This window comes from Hippichthys cyanospilos, chromosome 21, assembly GCF_059441005.1.
Source record: "Hippichthys cyanospilos isolate Australia breed blue-spotted pipefish chromosome 21, RoL_Hcya_1.0, whole genome shotgun sequence".
NCBI classification, from domain to species: Eukaryota; Metazoa; Chordata; class Actinopteri; order Syngnathiformes; family Syngnathidae; genus Hippichthys; species Hippichthys cyanospilos.
In genome coordinates this window covers 3556907-3579797 of record NC_142389.1, presented here as the reverse complement: position 1 = coordinate 3579797, position 22891 = coordinate 3556907, and the positions used below count along the sequence as shown (strand labels likewise).

The following is a 22891-nucleotide window of genomic DNA, read 5'->3' as shown; positions in this document are numbered from 1 at the left end:
GACTGAAAATGTGGGAGCTCCTGGTGCAGCTGCTGCTTTATATACAGCTGTATACCCCTCACTCCACTTTATGAATGAACAAAACACACCCACCTTGCCTGCAGCCTGCACTTTCATTCAAACATGTCTACGGACAGCATACTCTATTTTCATAAGCGTGATTGTTTCCTCTCATTTAATTGATGGAATAAAAAAGAATAAGTCATCAAATGGGTAGTATTTTTGAATCCTATTTTGGGGACATTAAATCACTTTTTTGCCCAAATACTGTATCTCATTCAGAAATTCAAAAATTTTCATTTGGAAACAGGTAAAAAAAAAAAACCAGTTAAAGATTATGGCATGAAACCGAAGAACAACATCTTCAAGAAGATGAGATGCAATGACGTCACCCAATCAGAACCCGGTGACATCCTTTAGAAATTAGTTCAATCAATATCATGTACAAAATCTGTGACAAAGGGAAGTCTTTATGGAGCCACTTTGATAAAACATTTTTAATGTGAAATGTACAGTTATGCCCTAATTCCCTATGGTAAGGGAAAACCCGTTGGATTAGAAAAATGGAAGCCTATTTTATTGGCTTTCACTGGCAAAAATGTGGTATGTTTAGTTTGGCATCAATTTTATCATCAAAGTGATAACAGAAGCAAAGCTTTTTGTCTTTATTTGAGACTACATGATAATACGAAAAAGCTGTGTACAGTTCAGTACATTCGCGAACGCAAAACCATACCACTCCAAACCAGACAATGGCAGTATTACACTTCTTCGTGCTGTCCCCCAGATATGGAAAACCCGAGAAGAAGAAAGAGGACGTCGTAGCCACATATCCGCTCCTTCGGAAACGCTAATCATTTCTCCTACGATTTTTTTTCTTTTTTCATCGCCAAAACGTCGTACGCAATGAGGTGATTAATAACGAATTGTTTTATAACCTCGCATTCTTGTGTGATCTAATGTAATGTACAGGAAACATGTTAATTCTCTTGGTAATCCATTGTTCCCTCGGCTCCGTTGTAGTGTGGACGTTAGCCTAGCTTAAACATAGCCATGATGCTCAGAAAGGGAATATTTCAAATATTTTCAAGATACATCGTATGCTATGAGTTATTATGAGGTTTAACTCGAGCGTCATGGTGCACCGGTTTCCATTTGATTTCATTTTATTCTGCATGTAGACGAACGTGCTAGCGCATGTATTCGCCTAGCGTTGCTAGCTAGCTGCCGAATGAATGAAAAATGAATGAATTCATCCCTATCTACCACGGTGGGACTACAATTATGAGGTGGCATTCTTTTCCGAACTTTTTCCATGTTTGTTTTTAGAGGGGACCGCGGCAGGGGTCGAGGAGGCCGCTTTGGGTCCCGAGGAGGACTGGTGCACGGGTGAGTTGCTCTAACTGGCTTGTTGCTAGTGCTAATATGCTCGCAGACTACCGTCATTTGCAACCTAAATAATCACATTTTTAAGACAGCCACAACATTTAATACTATCCTATAATTAGTAGAGATGGGAGACGTCTCACGAGGTTGAGTCATCAAGAACAAGATTGAAAAATAATAATGCACAATATACGTTTTCAGAGTTTTCTATCTGTTGAGCAGACTGCAAGCAAAGTAATAATCTAGTGTGCAAATGTAAACGTAAGATGGGGCTTCATTTTGTTTTTTAAACAAATTTAAGATGAGATTTGAGACAACTCTCTCCCCATAATTGTTTTTCAATGATACAAAGTTATTTCAAACCGACAGAAGACACATTTGACTTAGTTTGGTATGCTCTAATGGAAACTGTGTTAGGATGTCATCATCAAAGTGTGCATTCATTTTTGTCTATTAAACGGCTGCTTATACTTGCTACTTTTCTATTATATATCATATTGTCTTTTGCTATGCTTCTGCCTGTAATGGGGACTTTTTTTTTCCTATTTAGGTATCGACCATTTGTTCCACACATCCCGTTCGATTTTTATGTGGTGAGTAAATAATAACTTGCTGTGTCACATTGCAGTGACATCCTATGCCTGCTTTAACAGCAGTTGAAGTAGTTCATTTTTATGGTTATTAATTCTATGTCGTTATGGTGCTTAATTTTGAGTCATGTTAAACAATCAGTATATATTATATATAAGTATTTGTGTCTAAACAGTCAAATGACAGCTTCAGAAATTGTTTCTATATTGTTTCTTTCATTCCATAACATGAATTCAGAATTTGAATCTATTATTATATTAATGCTTCGTTATCACTGCCTTTATTGCCCTATTACTGTTTGTATTGCCTACTTCATTATTTGGTTTATTGTGTGGATTGTACATCTACTCTGGGAAGTGAACTAAATAAATTTCATTGTGTAGTGTTACTACGTGTATGATATCACAAGTACTAATTGTTGTTCTCAGTGTGAGATGGCCTTCCCCAGAGTGAAGCCCGCACCTGATGAGAGTGCGTTTAGCGAGTGTCTTCTGAAGAGGAATCAAGACCTGAGCCCAACCCCTTCAGAGCAAGTCAGTTCAGACAGACACACTAGATTGTTCAGTAGAACTCAAAGTTGGTCAAACATTTCAGACGCATGACAGTAACCTTGTTTTAATGGTGTGTATCTCCACTTACAGTCCTCCATCTTGTCACTGGTCACAAAGATCAACAATGTCATTGATAACCTGATCGTTGCCCCTGGTAATTTTGAAGTGGTGAGTCACATTTCTTGGGATTATTAATGATTGTTTTATTAGGTGTGTCTATCTATCTATTCTATGTATGTTGTGTGTGTGTATGGGCGTCCCTCTGTGCCCTGCAATTGGAATTCATCTGACGTCCAAGTTTATGGAATGTACTTGTTATAAATGTGTCAAATCAACAAGCAGCCATATCACTAAGTCATGAATCCATTCAAATTTGTTTTGCTTTAATTTTTGGTCCCAGCAAATCGAAGAGGTGCGACAGGTGGGCTCTTACAAGAAGGGGACCATGACAACAGGCCACAATGTTGCTGACCTTGTTGTGATCCTCAAGATTCTTCCAACATGTGAGTGTTTGTGTTTGCTGGATCCATATTTTAATTTGCGGGGATACAAATGCACATCTCCTTCAAATCTGGCCACCCCAACTATCATTCTTTGTTTTTGTATTTTAGTGGAGGCTGTTGCTGCTCTGGGCAACAAAGTAGTGGATACTCTCCGAACCCAAGACCCAACTGAAGGTACCGCTGAGCGCCTTTAAACAAACTTTCCAAACAAGCAAACTGAGATCATGTTAAGCGTAGGTTTCAAGTTCATCCAGTTGATAATTAATTGCTGTACACAGTTAGCTATAAAGTTAGTTGATTAAATTATAAAGTATCTAATATTGTCAATTATGAAACGTGAAATGGCACTGCAGTGATCTGACTGTGTGCGTCTCAGTGCTGTCGATGCTCACCAACGAGACTGGCTTTGAGATCAGCTCGGCGGACGCTACTGTCAAGATCCTCATCACCACGGTCCCTCCTAATCTGCGCAAACTGGATCCTGAGCTACATTGTACTAGCCACATGCAACATACACGCTCATAAAAAGTATGAAAATCAGGTGACGTTCCCGTTCACCACTTGTATACGTTTTGTCTGCAGTGGACATCAAGGTACTGCAGAGTGCCTTAGCGGCCATCCGCCACGCCCGCTGGTTTGAGGAAAACGCTTCGCAATCCACGTAATGAAAAATCCCCTTTGCATCTCGCCGTACTGTTTTTTTTTTTTTTTTTTTTTTTTTTCAAAATGTTAAAGTGACATGTTTCTGAAATTCAGAGTGAAAGTCTTGATTCGCCTCCTGAAGGATCTCAGGTTGCGCTTCCCCGGCTTTGAGCCTCTCACTCCTTGGATTTTGGATTTACTGGTAAGGTTATAATTGCAGTCAAACCTCCAAAATGGATAGGCGTTTTGTGTTGGGAATATTGTTTAATTTTCTAGCACAACCTCTGTCCTAGGGGCAATCTGCAGTGATGAACAATCCATCCAGGCAGCCGTTGTCTCTAAATGTGGCCTACAGGTAAATAAGTTCCTGCTCACTTTTTTTTTTTTTTAATACGCACCTGTTGTCATGCTGCATAGTTCCCCCTCATCTATTTTGGTTGCAACTTTTTCAAAGGCGCTGCTTGCAGATGTTGGCTGCCGGTCTCTTCCTGCCCGGCTCGGTAGGCATCACTGACCCATGTGAGAGTGGAAACTTCCGAGTTCACACAGTCATGACCCTGGAGCAGCAGGTAGTTTACTTTTTGAAACGCAACATAATAATTATAGTATCTAAGATGCACTTTTTTCCCCCAAAATGAAGGGCAAAAGTATGGGTGTGTCCTATTATCGGCATCTTAAAAATTAGATTTAGAGGGCGGAAGTCAGTCGGCGCGTTTTAGATTGGTGGAATTACGGTCATTCTAACAGTCTCAATTTATTTGCGTGTTATGTGCAGGACATGGTGTGCTTCACGGCTCAAACGCTGGTGAGGGTCCTGTCACACGGAGGGTTCAGGAAGATCCTGGGCCTGGATGGAGATGCGAGCTGTAAGACCTCGTTGTAAACTTAGCGCAAGTTTTAGATGTGCGCTATGTAATCATTTGATCATTTGGAATTCCTGTAGATCTGGCAACGGAGATGTCCACTTGGGACGGTGTGATAGTTACCCCTTCGGAAAAAGCCTATGAGAAGCCCCCAGAGAGGAAGGATGAGGAAGAGGAGGCTCTGGAGGAGGGAGGGGAGGGAGGCGATGGAGAGGATGACAGCATGGAGACCCAGGATTGATATGTTAGGCTTCTTCTTCTATTATTTAGCATCTTATTGAAAAGATGCCTCATTTCTATCATTTGTCCCCCTTTCTGCAGTTTGTTCAAACTATTTTTTTTTTTTTTTGGAGAGCTGCTCAGTTTGTCACCTGGGCGGAAATACCAGCAGGATTCCACTTTCACATTAAGAAAAGAAAAAAGGATTGGCTACAGTTGTAATTTTTTTATGTTTTTATTTGAAACTGTTATTCTACATTAAACATTTTTTATTGTCTGAGTCTTGTCATGATGAAGCAAACAAAATCCCCAAAATGGTCCAGTCAAAATGGTATATACTGCATACTCAAATGAATTTTTTGCGGTGTAAAATACACGTTTATCACAGTATGTGTCAAATGCAAATAAAAACAATAGCTGTGTACTGCTCATACTGAAAGAAAAAAAATAGAATAAGTTCTCGTATAGTAGAAGAGTATCAGAACCAATGTAGGTAACTGCATAAAACATTGAAACTCAGGCATAAATTATCAACAGTAAATTTGCATCTGCTACAGTATAATTGAACATTTTCAGTTAAGTCTCATGTACACTATGTGAGTGAAACCTGGCTCATAATTACAGCTCTTAAATGCCATACATATTACACAATTTATATTGTGTTTGTCCCTCCCGTTTTCATCCATTGAAAATTCTAGTAACATCAGCCGACAAACACAAAAGCTTAAAACACCATCCAAAAGTGACAACTAAAGGCAGGGAAGGATGCATTCAAACATCCAAATAAATGTATGAAAACTGATTATCTCCCTTGAGGGATTTCTGGGGTGCTGGCGCAGTGTTAGCAAATGCATCAGTAGGGACGTGCACACAAAATATTTGATTATCAAAATAGTTCAATGTATTGAAACTTTTTTTTCAGAAGTATTTTAAACATCTTAAGATGACATGTGGCACACTAGTGCATTCCTAAAAATGCATTGTGATAGTGGTGACATTTTGAGATGTTTTAGTTCCATACCAAAAGCTGATCAAAAAGTGCGACCAAAACCGGACAGCTCGATCCTCGCTGGCTTCACGGCTTAAGTTTAAGCCACGGGTGAACAATGGAAAGGATGGACAGCAAGGAGGACGCCAAGCCGCAAGCGCCGACAAATCCCGTCCCGGTAGGGTAAATAGCCAGGCGGTCCAGTGGGATGAAGATATCGCACGTGTTCTTCAGCAGATCCAGCAGTAGCGGCGGGTTGTTGTGCAGCACCGTCATCAACAGGCTGATCCGCCCATGTAGCCGCGCCGACAAGTAGGGCAGGACGGCGGAAGCGGCGGCCGGCGAGGACATATCGGGGGACATCATGGTGGGGCCGGGCTCACGTGACGGGGGTGACTTGGCCGCCCTGTGACGCGCCTCCCGCTCCATGAGGAGATGTAGCTCATACACGTCTCGAGTCAGGTTGAGGATCAGCGCAAATAGGTAGTACCTGCAACAGGCAAGCGCGCGCTGTATAAACAAAACGCAACCCATGCGATGCAACGCCAACTCACTTAAAAGATCTCTGGCTCCATTTGTGCTGGTCCAGTTTGGATATGAGGCCCGTCTTCCCCGCCCAGAGGAGGTTGTCGCAGGCAAAGTACATCGCTCTGTTGAGGTGGCTGATGGTAAGGCAGAGCCTCAGTATGCTGTCCGAGAGATGGATAGCCCTCTTTGCTGCTTCCAAAGCCTCAACAGAGTTGCCTAGACGCAATACTGAGACACAAGCGCAGGTTATTCACATGACTCGGAGAAATACAGCTATGAAGTTGAGATCAGAGCCTGGAAGGTTTCGCTTTTAGTCAACCAAAGTCCACTGTTATTTACTTACACTTTCTCGTCAGGCTCATGTGCGCTTCCAGCTGACTAACAGTTTTGCGAAGTTGTGCTCCTGCTCCACCTTTGTGCAACGTGTATCCCAGAAGTGTGCAGGCATATTGTGCAGCCCTGCAAAGCAGAAACGTATAAAAAGTGTTTAATTGATGGGCCATGCAGATTATATGTTCGAGATATCCCACTTCAGTCCCTCGTTAGCTTGCAGTTTTTTTCCCCACAGTTTTCTGTCAGAAACATACATTTTTGTGCAACAACTTTGCATATTTTTCGTTGGCTTTGGATTGCTTTTGAATGCTTGGCATTGGGAGTATTTTCAATAATATATTTACATACCGAAAATATTTTTAATGACAAAGTACGACGCCCCCCTGCGGCGTAAACGGGTGACAGTGGCGTAATAATAGAACATGCAACCTTTGTCAACTGTCAATTTGACAGTTACGTAGCAATGCTTGACAAATTGCAAACTTGTCGCATCCAAAGTAACTTCGATTTTTATGACCGTGTAGCCAAGACATTGTCGCAAAATATTACCGTATAACCCTCTCCTTGGCTTGGCTGTTCGAATTGAACCGAACCCAAGATTCCATTCTGTCGTATCCAAACAGCTGCTCCCTGATTTGTTGCTACTAAGTTTCTGCAAGCACGCGCCAATAACGTATCGGTGCTTTTCAATAGTTGAAATAACTGCGTTAGCGCTTGTGATTTCTATAAAGTAAAAGAAAAGTACTTCAAAAGTGCGCGAAGTACGCGCACGCTGAATAATTTCGTCTAAACGCTTTGCTGTTTATCTTTTCCGGAGCCTACCGCTTCTTCGCGTCTTACGAAGGCCTGTTTAGAAGCACTAAATATCTCTATTGCCCCCTTGTGGCAACAATGAGTCGCCTGTTACACGCAGAACTGGCAAAGTTTACAAATATTACTTGAAGTACCTTTATTTCTCAACTTCCGTAAACACACAGTTCCAAAGTTCAATCTGTACCCCTAGAGTAAAAATGTAGGATGATCTACAGTTTTTTAGGCACACAGTTTTGTGTTTTTTTTAATCTACCGTTCATAACCCAAACAGGAAGTAATTCATACATAAAAACTGCTACAACTGTTAGAATATTGGTGTTTTTATTACATCTTATTTAATACTGATACATATAATACTATATTTAATGAAGACAGATGGTAGTGTAACACAATCGAACCATCACATGGAGCAATAATTATGTGTGCGGGGTTGTTTTTTTTCCATGTTGGAACATGACATGTTTTGGACCTGAAAGAAATTTGCTTTAATAAAGATACTGTACTAAACTGGCCTTATGGTTTCAGGAAAATCATCAGCCGTACATTATAAACATTTCCACAATTTTGGAGGTATGTATTTGTGAATACAGAGCTATTAATCAGAAATAAATAAAACATTGTTCTGATTCCCTTTAACTGTGGAGAATACATTTTAAATCCTTGCAACATTCGGTATATGAGTGACACTGACATTTTTGTTCACCAAAATGATTTCCAGGGCGATGTTAATGTGATCGGGTGGTAATGGGGGGAAAAAAAGGGAGAGAGAAAAGGATACCTTTGCTCATTTGCTGAGGATGCCTTCATGAACACTTGGATTTCCCTGAAAATGGGTGTCGTGTTATGACGTAAAATGAGCTTAGTTATATTTTACACTCACAAAAGACTAAGGCAATAAATTACACTACTCTGATACAATGGTTACTCTCTTAATAGTTCTATTTCTATAAAGCAGTTTTGACATTTGATGATTTTCGATACCTGAGGGAACCACAAGATGTCATCAAAACCAAATCACAGCGTGCAACAACAGGAATGGTAACAGAAGAAAAGACAACCAAACTGTTACAATCCAGTGCTTTGGCGCATCTACTATCGACAACAAAAGGCACAAATCACAAATATGCATATCATGTTAGAGGGCTCATCTTTGAAAAGCAGCTGATTTCATAACAGAATAAAAGTCTACTCATAACCTCCTGCAAGAACACAAATTAGCGGTTATTTACATTTGGACCAATTTCAAGCATCAACGTAACCGTGTGGCACTTTTAGCTTTGGATCAGTCAGTCCCCTTTGTATTAGTCTTGGCGTAAACCACTACATGTTCAGATTCAAGACGGAATCTTGCATCTCCTGTGCGTGGAGTTGTTTAGTAGAACTCTGGTGTGTTTCCTCCTTCAATTGGGAAGCAAACTGGTTCGAAAATGCATTTCGTCATATATGCAAAAACTATTTGCGTGAACTGACAGTAGACTATTATTCAATCGATCAACGTGAAATTCATCCATCTCTGATCCTCAAATGTAATCTTTAATTAAAATGTCTTACCTTTGACAAAAAAAACGGAAAATATTAAACTTTGTATTTCAAATCGCGACTATCCGAGGCGTTGAATCCACCAATTAAGTGATACATACCAGAGTTCTAATAACGTAGAAGGAAACGCTCATATGAGATAGCGTTGAGCTAGAAAGGCACTGGTGTTACAAGCAATTGTTTTGGTAAGACAGGCACTCAGGCTTCTGTCTCAGATGTTGGCGCTCACTTGCCAAACATTATTTATCACATTACTACTCTTACGTCTGTGATGCTGCAGAGTAACTTCCAGTAAGAACGGAACACCGCTGTGGGTAGAAACGCCATAGACTGGCTAGGTGTAGCGTTGCAGTGAGGACTTGTTGGATGAAGCTATCCTGAATTTTTGAAGTCAGTCAAACGAAGAAGTTTTGGTGGAAAACTAGTCATGAAATGTAATGATGAGGTATTCCAGCTTTGGTGATTCACACCAAACATTTGGTTAAATACAGGGTAGCACTGGTTCATTACAAAGACCAACAACACCACTTTTAAAGCTAAATGTTTTTGGCTTTTTAGTCTTTTGGTATGAAACAAAAATATAGATATACTGTATATATGTACTTTAACAGAGTGTACTAAGAGGACCGATAAGATAGCGTTCGGATCAACAGACGGTGACGAGCACGGTACGAGTACGGAGGTGACAAAACATTTGCTTCCCTCGTCCACATTTAGACATCGATTCAGTTCAGTTCGTACGACATAAAGGGGAAAAATAATGCTGTTTTGTCTTTAGACGTCCTTTTTTAGAGATACTCAAGTGTGATTTGGACTCCTGCAAAGAATCCGGCATCGTTCCATACCTTATGTAGTTTACTGCAATATGCTGATCCAAGTAAAGAAAATTCAATGTGTACTGTATAATGGGTTTTGGTGTGCGTATGTGTATGTGTGTGTAGGCTATAATTGTGAGAACCAATTAGAGTTTTCTCCACTGACATCGTGAGGGCATTTTGGAGGTGAGGACAGTTAGGCTGAGCATAGGTTTGAACTGGGTTAGGGTTGAGGTTAGGCAATGATTTCTGATGGTTAAGGTTAGGGCTGAGAAAATGCATTATGTCACTGGATGTCCTCACAAGTATAGCCACAAATGTGAATATGTGTGTGTGAGTGTGCACACTTTGTTTTTGTAGCAAAGTGGGGACTAATTCCTGGGTTTTACTGCCCTTGTGGGGACCTCTTGTACTTGTGGCTACTCTTTGGTGGACCCTACATGTTCTGACCTTTTTTGAAGGTCGTGACTAAGGTTAGAGTAAGGATCGGGATTAGGCAAGCTGTTGTGATGGTTAAGGTTGGGGTAAGGGGTTAGCAAATGCATTATGTCGATGAGATGTCCCCACTATGATAGAACAAACCCTTGTGTGTGTGTGTCCTTGTTTTTTTGCCAATTTTGGGTTTTACTTTGCACTTGTGGGGACCATTTCGGTGGACCCCACAAATTCAGACCTCTTGCTTTTAGAGTAAACGTTTGAATTAAATTTTGGTTGATGTTTGGCAATCTGTTGTGATGGTTAAGTTTGGGCTTAGGGGCAAGGAAATTGATTGCATCAATGGGATGTCCCCACTATAATAGAACCCCCCCCCACGTGTGTGTTATGTGTTTTGTGTGTGTGTATGTTTTCAGTGTCTGTGGAGCTAATCAATAAAAAATTCAAAAGTTTGGAATGAATTTATAAAAATGTATTCTATCCCAAACTGCATTACAATTATGCCGCTATACTGTATAACATTTTTGTTTATAGCTCTTTATAGTGTTCATCTGATGATATAGCTTGTGGAACTTTTTTCGTTTTTGGTGTGGAATGTCAACAGCATGTGACTCACCCCTGTCACACTCATTTGAATGGAGCATAGGAATTTACAAAATGCATTGTAATGCTTGTCTGATATTGCACTACATGAAAATACTCTACGTCGGCTGTGTGTGAGTTGGGTGTAAATTGATTGTTACAAGCAATAAGTGTTGTTGGTCATTTTAGGTTATTTTTACATTTTCATTGGACTTCCATTCTTTTAAAGAAGCCTTTTGGTACAAAGCAAAACTATCTAAAGATTTGGATCTGTGTGTGCACATTCAAATAATCCACATGTTCTATTTCAGCATTAAGATTCTTAGTTAGCAGGCCCTGGATCAGCTAAAGGCATTGTATGCAACACCTCATCCAGAAGCTGCAATGCCCGGTGAAGGTGGACTTCCACCCAGCACGGAGTGTGTTTGATACTCTGCCTGGGATAGTCGGGCCCCCAGCCCTTAACAAAGCTGAGACGCAAGATACATAGCCGCCGAAGGTCATCCACTCCGATCCCTGCCGCTGCAGACAGACCTGTAAGTGAAGAAGTGCGTCGCGTTTTCAAAATGGCCTGGCCAATAAAGTGCAGTGAGTTACCACTAAGGCTGTTTTTGGATGGTGTCTTTCAAAAACTAATGACGTTTCAATTCATTCCAATATGTATGATAGATTTGGTATAAAGCTACCCTCGGCCATCGTGTGTTCCAGGTTCTCGCTATTTCACAGATTCTGTATTTTTGTACAATTATTAACTGTTTTGGTTTAACGCTCCTATAACTTAGTCATTCCACTTACAATCACTAGGTGACAGATGTGGAATTTCAGTCCTGGAGGGCCGGTATCTTGCATGTTTTCGAACCTTCTCTTTCAAACACATCTGATTGAAATGATAGAGCTTGCTGATGGGCTAATTGTTTGAATAAGGTGTGTTGGGCAGAGAAAACTGGAAAACCTGTAGGATACCGGCCCTCTAGGACTGGAGTCTGACACCTGTGCATTAGATGAAGGCATTGTAACTAAGGTTGGGACGGTGTCAATTTGAAAGAGCAAAAAATAGGGAGCAAACAAAACTTGATGATTGTGGGTTTGATATTATGTATATTGTTGAGGCTAATAGTATAGCATACAAGAAGGTCTGACAATACTCACTGACTGCAGGTGCTATGCCTCCAACACTACCTGGTCCAGGTATGTTTCCTGCCACTGCAGCTGCCTGTGCAGCAGCGGCAGCCTGAGCTGTTGCGGCCTGCTGCTGCATTTGTCTGTGGCACTGTCGTAGGTCGAACACCTAACAAACAAAAGCAACTGGAAATGATATACTTGTACACATGTTTCAAATCAGTTTGCCCATTTACGTAAGGACAGTGGACCCCTGTGTTACAGCGTCCCTGGCTTATGTTTTTTTTCATGTTGCGATGTGGAATACTGAGATTTTTCGTCCCCTCTTTACGGTATTTTCCCCGCTTGCGACAAAAACAACTGTCATGACCCTAGGGGGTTGGCTGTATTTGTGTTGTTTTGCCTCCATGTGCTGGCGTTTATAGGTAATGGCACCAACTTTGAATATGTACGTAATATTTTGATGTTTTTACCCGGGGTTTTAAACGCATTAGATATTTAACATAGGTTTGAATTGCCCGCCATACGTTGAATTCGCCTTACGACCCCAACCGCGGAATGGATTAATCTCTTAACACGGGGTCCCACTGTGCAAGGAAGTGGAAGCCCAACTTTGCTCATGGCTGTCATTAAAACAAAGGAGCAAACATGCCCATGAAAACTGGACTCGAGTATAAAACTAGATTCAGACCTTGATGTAAGCTCCAGGGTAGATCTTGTGCACGGCATCACCTGGGGCTCGGCCTGCCTCTCTGTCAAGATAGTAGCTCTGTACAAACACAGCATGGTCACTCATACACCGCATCCACACGTCCCCTTCGCCGCGACACTCCAGCTGCACCCCTTTGCCGATGTGTAATCTGAATCAAACAGGAAGGACATACAAGAGTTGAAATGTTAGCATACAATTGATGAAAGTTTTCAAACATGTAAGGTTCCTGTTACACTATATATTATTAATAATTGAGTTTTGATCGTGGCACTAAAGCTACTGCACAAGAATTTTATGCACATACCGGGCTCTCTCGCTGGCATCCGTGCGATGAACGTTACTCAGCTGACCGAGGCAGAAGCGATCACCTCCGGATGGGTCCACATAACCGTCCACCGTCACAACAGGGCAGCTGAATGGCACCTTAAACATCTCACCCACTTGAACGTCCATTTCAAAATAGGAGATCGAGCACCAAAACTCTGGTCCTGCCCAGGAAAAAAAAAGTGACATGCAGTGATTTGTGAACTACCGGATTTCTCCGTGTGCAAGTCCATCTCGTGTATAAGTCGCCCCCCCTTTTGCATTTTTGCAGTGTTCTGTGCAAACATTTTAAACCGGATGCATTCTTTATCGAATTAGATGTATATAACATCATTTTAAGTCTTGTAAATGACACGATATTACTTATTTCACATTCAAATTAATGTTATGCAAACACGGATTTGTGGAAAAAAATTGATCGGTGTTAAATTTATGCGGTTATAAGTCAGTGCTTCTTTACAGTGTTTATATGGGTTACAGCTTAGTCTAAAACGGAAAAAAAATAACCAAGTACCTTATAGTGCCCAAAACATAAAAAAAAATCTTATTTTATTACAATTACACATCACATGAACCCCCCCACCCCATGTACATTATTATAGAGAGGCAACTTTGAATTTGATTTAAAATAGATGGAATTGTATAAATGCTTCAAAAGACAAGAATGGCTGTCTCTCACCTGGATGATTGGATACAGAATGCGGGAAAGAAGTTGAACCATGATGCTGAGACCCTGAAAAGAAGAAAAAAAATATCACAAGCAAGAAAACACAAATGAGCTTCCTAACGCAGAATATCATCTTTTTTTTCTGATTGAGGATAGGATTTGCAAAGTTATGTTCAAGCACATTTGGGTATAATGACAAGCGCTATATTACTGCTATATTCTCCTGAGACCCTGCCTACTGTATTAATTATTGTGTACTGTATTAAAAATACTGTAGTAATGTCTCATGCGTTTGGGTGGGATTCTTTTCACTTTGCTGTCTTACTGAAACAAAATGGAGGATTCAGCAAAACAAATGAATAAGATGGGTCTCAGCAGGATAAGATTGTATTAATGATTAAAAATAAATATACAGACAAGACAATCTCAGTTACACTACATGTAAAAATCTGTTGTCAGTTGCTATTCATTTGTAAAAAGTCAAGTCAGGCGCAACACTAAAGTGGAAAAAACAAAGAATGAAATGATGAAGTTGAGGCACATCTCACAATGTTGGTTTGGATGGTGAAGAGGTGTTGGGTGATGACCACGTCCATTTTGCAGGGGTCCTATTGGAGTGTAGGAGGCTGTGCTGCTGCCTGTCCATACTGCTGTATTACAGAACAGCAAAAAGCACAAAATAACAATGTGTTATTGTTCAGCTGTTCCACAAAAAATCTGCAACAAATCAGGGGCACAAATAGTGAGATACACTACACTGTAAGAAGTGTATTTTTTGTAAGAAGTACTATTTTTTCTCGCAAAAAAATTTGTATTTTATGAAAAAGAAAAGTCTGGGGCAAAATGTTTACTCCCTTTTATTATTTACCTACTACCTGCAGCAGTAGGTGACAGGTTGAATACTGACAATACGCACACAAGATGGACATATGCCCATTACTTACAGTTTGTAAGACAAGAAGAATATAACTGGTGCCTAAAGAGCTTCCACTTTGCCAAATAGCACCAGTAATTTGACAAACCATTTAGAGCGCTGCCATAGTAAATAATATATATAATAATATAAATAGTATAGTAATAGTCTATACATAGCACCAGTAATTTGACAAACCATTTAGAGCGGTGCCATAGTAAATAATATATACAATAATATATATAGTGTAGTAATAGTCTATAAATAGTTGTGGTGAATGTGTATCTTTATGAAGCATGCGAAAATTCATGTTAAACAGTACATTAAACACAATAACGATGATATAGGCTAGCTGCTAACGTTAGCCCTACCGAAACCATCTATTTTTGAAACGTGTGTCTCTAACCTAGAGTTTTGAAGTAACTTGTTGTATGTACTTAACATGCAACTCACTGTGGAAGGCGGCCTGGCTCTGAGAATGTTTGTTGCTGTATCCATTCTGTCCGTGGGATTGAGGAGGAGGTAGAGAGGATTGCTGTGGGTGTGGAGGTGGTGGTGGTTGCGCACCTTGTTGCTGAGATTGGGGCTGATTTGAAGTTGGAGAATGTGGCGCTTGAGTCATAACTTGAACCTGTGGAGAAGCGGTCTGAGGGCGGCCATCAACATGGCTGGCTTGGAGCGGCAGCATGGAGCCCGAGTTCGATACTGCGGAGGCGAATATGCACAAACACGCAATTACAACCGATGCAAATATCAGACGGAAACAAAAGTAGCGGGAATTTCGTTGACTTTTTCTGTCAAATCATTAAAGTATTGAAATATAGTCTTTCGTTCACTAACTGTTTGTTACTGTCTTTATCTAGCATAATTCCAAAATAGATGAAGCAAAAGAGGAAAATATTATGAATTGGGTAATTCAACTCTTACATCAACACGAGCGGGACATTTTTCGAAGGCTTTACGGACTTTTCCATTGGAACAACCTTCCATGAACGACAGACAAAATAGTAGCGTCAATCCTTTCCAGACAGTCTGCTGCTCGTCTCTCCAAATATAAATTAAATAAATCTGCAATAGTCGCTATCATCTTCTGACAATCCACGTCTGAATTATTCAACTGCAGTTTCCAACCAACAACAGCAAAAAGGCTTGAGGTCATTATCGTTTCCATTTTCTTTCAGAAAACATAGTCGCGTTACCAATAATAATGAAAGATATTCACCGTTTGATTCAATGAATTAAAATTGGATGTAGCGGTATTGAGAACGGTGTGTTCAATGCTCACTCGGCTAAAAACATTTTAAAACATGATTTTTTTTTCGGCCGTATGCCATACATAAATGTAAATGAAAAACAAAATCATAAATAGGGTATTTAAAGCTTCCTTCTAACCTTTGGGCGAGACAGGCAGCTGAGTGTATCTGGTGACCGGCGGGGGTCCGTGAGGCTCGGGCGACAGATGCGGAGGAGGCAGGGGCTGGCCGTAGTGATCCCGAGGAGGAATCTTTAATGTCGCTTGGTGATCGGATAGTGGCATACCGGGTGGGAGATCCATTTGTATACAGTCGTGGATGTACTCTTCTTTGATTAGACCGCTAGGTGGCACTGTGGGAGGTAACAAGAAGGCTGGGTGAGGTGGGGTTTTTTTAAATTCAAATTTGGGACAGAGCTTACATTCAAATCAATTTATTAGCACTTTGTCACTCGAGAACAAATCTGGAATATCATTGAACGTGATGAATATGACTGATTATGTTTTGTGGGGGCACTTGAAATTATCATCCAAAGGCAAAACATAAATATTCTTACTTTTACACAGGAGACCCGTTTGGAAAAAATATCAAACTTTCAATGTGAAATTAGTTATACCGATCTCCAGTACTCAATTGTGAAACAAACAAATAACATTACTAACGTTGCAAATATTCAACATGCAACTATATTAAGGTATTTAAAATCTTTTAGGCCACTCCTCCTGGCTGGTCTAGCATTATTATGGAAATGATCATTTTATCGATAGAAACCTATTAAGTTAATTTGCTCAAAGTTGGACATGCCCCACTTTAATGTGGTTTCAGCCAGGCTTACCTGTAAAGTGTGCTCTAATCATCCAATCACCCGATTCCTGTGTTATATATTACAATCTACAATCTTAGGTTCAGCTTAATGAATTCGATCGCGATTAAAATACGATTAATTGTGCTAATTAATTAAATGATTAATTGTACTGCCCTACTTTGATTTGACTTCAAAGTTGATCACAACTTATGTGTGTAAACCAGAACATACCTGTGTTGTGAAGACTGAGGCCAACTGTCAAGGGCGACACAAGATAAAAAAAAAGAAAAAAAAAAGATATGTCAGTCAATGAATTAGCCGGTGGCAAAATTTGTGCTAAAATATTGAACCTACCAATGCCAGGAGAAACCACTCTCTCATAATGGTAGGGGTTCACACACACGTTGTCGTATTTCAGGTCGAAGGCATACTGGCAGAACTTGACGTGTTTGAGTTCATTTTTGTGGAGGTCAGGCCAGCGCCACAGCCGTGCGTAAATCACATGAGGAAAACCTTTTCTCCCTGCCACCTGGGAAGTAACGTTAAATGAATACACACCATAAAAAACTAGTCCAAAGACTGCCAGGTCGCAGAATGTGTCCTAAAAGTGTATCGTGCGTGTGTGTGAAGGTCGGGAGGTCAATCTTCCGACACGACCTCGTAATGACTGACCTGTAGCCGTCCATCCAGCGTCCTCTGAATGGTGACGCACTTGCTTGGATGGACGCCGTTGGTGGTGATGGCGGTGATGAGCGAGTCCAACTCGTCCTTTTTCTCCTTCAGCTTCTTGACCAGGCTCTCGATGGCTCGCTTTGCAAAACCCTCATTCTCCCCGCCCTGCCGATGGCACATGAGGCTGTGGACAATGCTTAGGCAGGCGTCGTTGCTACTTGGGGGGTTCACTGACATGATGCTGCTGAGATGACATCAACAAAATACAATGCTCGGTAAAAAGAAGGATCCTCCACCAACACGCCGAAAATTGAAGAATCCATTATATGTGTTTAATAGAGTTTCCTATTCTCAAAAAAAAAAAAAAAAACGCCTTACAAGACTGGGAGTGTGTCTATTCCCTTAGAGGATTATTTTTGAGGCAATTTGATGGACAAGTGGGCCTAATTCATTATCTCGATTTAAATTTAGAAGCATTGAAATTGAATTATGCTTTTGTCTCTGGTGCAGGCATATTTGGTGGTAATTTTCAGTTAAAAAAAAAACTACAGTGATCCCTGAAAATAACAGATGAGACTGGGATTCGTTCAAATGCAAATTGATGATGGTTTTCATGTAAAGCTCTATTTACAGACATAGCAATGAAATCATACTTCAGGGGTTGCTTTTTTCCATCCCATTCAGGGTGTCTTGAAGATGTCCAATAGACAGTTTTAAAAGCTTCATATGTGTCCATGTTTAAATTTCATCTATCCATCCATTCATCCTTAATTCAAATAAAATAACGTACTGTTCCTGTTACAGCATTAAAATACAATAAATCGGATTTGCTCATACCTGCAGAAACACTCATAGTCGCCTAAACCTGACGCCTATATTGCAACTGTATTTTAATGTTGGTCATGAAAACAGTACCTGTGGAAGTAACAAGATGTTTTTTATTCGAAGATACATGGTATAAAATATTTGACAACCACTAGTCTCCTAATTCAGCAGTCACAAACACAGAACACCGTGCGTTTCAACACTCAAATTGATACGCTAGAAAATCCATTCAAGCGAGATGCTGACTTATTTCCTGTTTAAGTTTGTCTTGGTTCTTGCCGCTCCTCGAAAAACGTTGACGAATGGCTTTGGTGACAATGAACTCAATCGTCTTTCAAACAAAGCCCTTGAGTTTAGGTCTGAAGTCAGCGATTTAGATGCCAAATTAAGATAAATTATGTGTTAAATGTCATTTTGAGCTAAGTCGTGTGCGGCTGCTATTATTGTACCAGACGTGAACAAACCCAAACAAATCACAGACTGATAGGAAGGACCCCAAACATAGAATCAGGCAACTGCACATTTAGGACACCTCTGAGCTTACTTGTAGCGGAAATTCTTTGCCAAATAGGCAAAAACGAAAGCAGCAGAAATGTTTACAGGTTTATTTTGCCGCTTACATTATTTCTCATTTCAAATGCGTATTCCCTGTAAAATTAAAATACGGTAATAAGTCGCATAAAACGCTGAGCCTTCTTTTCCTTTATCTCGGTGAATATTTCAGTTAGCTGATTCGGGGTCTTCAAGGCTACGTGCCTTTCCGTAGTTCTTTGGTAGTAGTAGAAGCAAAAATCTGGTCTCAATCAAAACCACAACCAAACGTTCACACATGAATAATAAAACTTCGGTGATGAATGAACAACGTAAGCTATAGGAGAGAATAGCTCATTTCTGTCAAGTTTTGAAGAGTAAAAACAGAGTTGTGTGCAGGCTCCCCCCACAGAATTACACCGTTTGTGTTGGATATATATTAGGGGCTTTAGTGTGCGATTCTGTGAATGAATTTCTGCGTGATAAGAAAGCATAATTCAAATTCTAACGCTGATAGAAGGTTTTTGGCAGTAACTTTAACTCACCCCGATTGCTTCGCTGAGAAATATTATCTTCCGGCAAATGCTGATTTCTCATCATTTGAATTCCATTTTAAGAAGATATCATCCGCCCGTTTTCGTAACGCTTCTCTTTTTCAGGCTTGTGGGTGAGCTGCTGTCTGTCACAGCTGATGACATCTGTTATTTATTTGAATCATGGAAATATGGAACGTGTATCACAAAAACAAATATGCGTTCCGTTAACCAATTCGTGTTCGCTGAACTGAATTCCCTGCAGTATTCTGATACCTGATATGCACGATGGCAATCCGAAATTTTAAATCTTGTGCCTCTTTAGAGTTATATATCCTAAAAACGTTGATTAAGGAATGATCATGACTTCGGGGGTTATTATTAAGTTTAAACACATTATTACATTAAAATCATATGTAGAGCGTTAATAGTCTTGCTTACCTGGTATTAAGTTGCTCAACCAATGAGTGACCAGAAGGTTCACTGGGATCATGATGGCCCAGTTCTGAATCAGTCCCTGTCAATAAAGTGTATAGAGATGCATCATTCAAAAAAGCAATTTTTCAACTTTTCAAAATGGGTTGCTGCATACTAATATAAATATAACTTCCTCCTTTGCTGGCATTCTTCTATTTCACTTGCATGTTACTACAATGCTTAAACATCTCATCCCTGTTCCCAAGTTTTCCAAAACCAAAGCAGCAGCTCATCAGAGCAATTTCTCCTAACCCCTTTCACACCTGCTGCTTATCACTCACAACAAATCCCTCTGTACCACATTTGTTTTACTTTCTGTTTTAACTTTTTTTTTTGTTTATTTTGAGTACTTGCTGGATTTCGGCTACCTTTTAATTCAATCATCGATATCTTTCACTTCTGAGAAAGGTTTCTGCATAAAACAGGTCGAGGTACAGAAGTGTACCCGAGTTGTATGTATTGCAGGGCAGACATGGCAAACATAAAATATTTATTATTAATTATGATGATTTATTTCCAAGATGAAAAGTAATCTCGGTCATTTCGTAATCACGTCGAAAAAAATGCTAATTTTGAGTTTGAAGTTTAAAGTTGTTTTTTCTGGCAGGATAATAAACAGTGGCACAGTAGCAACAAAATTGCAACAGCTGTTTGTCGGCTCAAGTGTCTCATTAAAACGCAAATGCCAGATGAAAGAATAAACATAAAACTACTCAAGTAGGTCTGAATATTTCTCTTGTTTTCAGTGGTAACTTTTTTCAAGGAACCTCCAGTTTTTGTGGTAGCTGTTAAAAGAGTTTTTTATTACAAAGGCAGGTTTGTTTTTCATTTTGATTTCATTTTATTTGTATTGATTGTTTTCAAGGCAACATCCATCCATTCATCCAACAACATCACATAATTATTATTTTATTGTGTTCATATCCATAAATTATATATTTATTGCGGGTTAAGTGTGTTTCCACCTTGTGTGAGGTCAATGAACTATGCTAGTGCACTATGCTAGTGTAACGTTGAATGCAATTGAAACTGTTGTTTTTCCTTTTCACAAAGTTTATGATTGATATGATATGAATATGCACAAGCACCACAATTAATAAATGAGTCAACTGGAATACCTTTCCGTGTTCTCTAACCGGAGCACTCTTAATGGAATCAGCTAGCGATGTCATAACCTTTAAATGATCCTCTCCTTTTTAGTCATATTTCTATGCATAAACAAGGATGGACTCGAACGTTGGTTCAGCATGCTCGCTTCTTTTATTGAAAATAATGCTGTAATAACCTCAGCTAACACGAGCTGCTCACAGTCAACCGATTATGGTAATTATTGTAAGAGTACGGTCAAACTCATTTATGTGGCTGACAAAGGGTTAAAACTTCAATTCTAACTAATGCTTCATTAATACTTAAAACATGAGCACGAAATAGCAATTTGTGGCCTCGAAGAAACTGTGGCACCCAACTAAACAGGTGGGCAAGCAAATTAAGCTCACCACCTTGAGCACACCGGGTAAAGCTCATGACAATGCTCAGGGGAATTTCATTTTAGGCTGAGGGTGCATTATTAAAAAAAAAAAAAATAAGAAAAACTGACATTGCTGGCAATTGACGGAAAATAAAAGTTTTAAGAGAATTGCAATTAACCAGACCTCCAAGTTCATATAAGCGTTTAATTTTAGCTTATGTTTTCATGGCCACCTACCTGCATGGTGACCACAATTAAGTATTTAGTGGTCTTCAAATATCTTTATGCAGCATCTATTTTTCCATGTCATATCTGGAGCTCCGTAGCAGTCTCTGCAGACAGTCACAGGTATTTGTTGCTGCCCCCGCCTCCCTCTTAAATACAGTTGTGTACGTTCATCCTACAGGCCCCAAGCTCGACAGCTGAAGGACACAGTTGTCCAAATGAAAACTTCAATCAATTTTCGCAGGAAACATAAATTCATACATGCGATCCGATCTATGCATTGTCCAGGCTTTTCATTGACTCCGTTAACATCGATATACAGTACAGCACACGCGTGACCAACACGTAACCGGCATCCATGACAGAAAACGTCCAGTACCTACATTTAGTAATGTTCATTGTGAACTATGCACGCCTGAAGTTTAACAGATAAAACAGTCGAGTGATCGGAACCTTTCAAACGTAACAGCGTGCACAACATCACCTGGAATGAACCCGAGAAAGACTGAGACGGCAGCGCGGCGTTTATTCAAGATAAAGACAGTTTATCCAGCCAATATGAGCAACTTCCACCTCCGAATCTAGGTTTGGAATGCAGGCGACAGCCGGTGATGCGAACAGTCACATTTCATTGATAATACTTACACATCAGACGGAGAGAAGAGAAGAACTTGAACAGAAAGACCGCTGAGCTGTCCGGGAATTGCTTCAAGTGTACTGAAGCTCGTATTAATGTTTACTCGCCTCTACATTAGCTGGCTTTTTAGCACTCTTACACAGCGACGACAGTTCCATGAAAATGATTTCAATATCTCAATTGCGCTATCTTAAGTGTCTCACACTAGCGTTATCATTTTATCAGTCTTGCTGTCTCCTCGTGCATCCTGCCCGATCCTCACGCGCACGACACAATAACAATAGAGGGGAGACATCGTGCGCGTCAGTGTCGCGACGTGCTTCAGCCAATGGCAGGCCGGCTCTCATACGCACTGTCGAGCTCAGCCAATCGAACCGCAGCTCTTACCGCGATGCTGCCAGCCAGGGTCTGTCTGGTTCGTGGAGATTGACAGGCCCGCGAGACTGTTTTCTTTAAGGTGGCGCCGCTGAGATTAGCGCTCCCCCAACATACATTAACATGGGCGCGAATTACAAGTGTAGTTCTCCAATGTGGGCCAGAACTCAACAGTTGGACATGCTCTCAACTTGATTTTCGAACTTTTCCGCCAATCGCTTATCGATGCAGTGCCGTGATTTATTAAACAGAGATCCAGAGCAAACTGGCTTTGAAGGTAATTCATTTTCCGACAATAATAAATACTCTTTAGTCAGGCAAAATAGAACGTTGTTGTTCTCCAAGACGTGCAAAAAGCAAGTAGAACAATTACATTTATGAAGGACCACTAGATTTTACAATTATAACATAATAACAGTAAAGTAAAGATACAAGCATTTGCGCTAATGCTACTGCGCCAAAGAATGCCTTTTGTATTTTTTTTAACAATGTTATGACAGTAAACAATGAAAAAAGTGGATATTGCAGATCAGGGATGGAAGAGGGCTACGATTTTTCAAAACTGCT

General features: G+C 40.2%; 3 protein-coding genes across 4 annotated transcripts; 1 reads left to right on the top strand and 2 right to left on the bottom strand.

Moving 5' to 3' along the window:
* Positions 1-807: 807 nt before the first annotated feature.
* ilf2 (interleukin enhancer binding factor 2) lies at positions 808-5032 on the top strand. Its single transcript, XM_088405435.1, has 14 exons — positions 808-911; positions 1330-1389; positions 1937-1979; positions 2406-2510; positions 2619-2696; positions 2929-3031; positions 3140-3205; positions 3408-3524; positions 3614-3692; positions 3788-3875; positions 3967-4028; positions 4128-4242; positions 4449-4539; positions 4617-5032. Exons 1-14 carry the CDS (start codon positions 907-909, stop codon positions 4775-4777), a joined length of 1173 nt encoding a protein of 390 aa, XP_088261561.1. The 5' UTR covers positions 808-906; the 3' UTR covers positions 4778-5032.
* On the bottom strand, positions 4972-7454 carry pex11b (peroxisomal biogenesis factor 11 beta). The gene is made up of 4 exons (XM_088405436.1): positions 7154-7454; positions 6615-6730; positions 6298-6499; positions 4972-6233 (listed from the first exon to the last, which is right to left on the bottom strand). Exons 1-4 carry the CDS (start codon positions 7207-7209, stop codon positions 5831-5833), a joined length of 777 nt encoding a protein of 258 aa, XP_088261562.1. The 5' UTR covers positions 7210-7454; the 3' UTR covers positions 4972-5830.
* A 273-nt stretch (positions 7455-7727) lies between these two features.
* On the bottom strand, positions 7728-22197 carry smad10a (SMAD family member 10a). 2 transcript variants are annotated; one of them, XM_088404978.1, is made up of 13 exons: positions 21958-22197; positions 19584-19659; positions 17254-17497; positions 16936-17110; positions 16813-16836; positions 15916-16128; positions 14977-15228; positions 14159-14260; positions 13623-13676; positions 12924-13107; positions 12599-12767; positions 11938-12076; positions 7728-11322 (listed from the first exon to the last, which is right to left on the bottom strand). In XM_088404978.1, the coding sequence occupies exons 1-13, from the start codon at positions 21959-21961 to the stop codon at positions 11111-11113; spliced, it is 1848 nt and encodes a 615-aa protein (XP_088261104.1). In that variant the 5' UTR covers positions 21962-22197; the 3' UTR covers positions 7728-11110. The 2 variants fall into 2 exon arrangements, with proteins under 2 accessions (XP_088261104.1, XP_088261105.1); XM_088404979.1 differs by having other exon boundaries at positions 17254-17494.
* Positions 22198-22891: the final 694 nt, after the last annotated feature.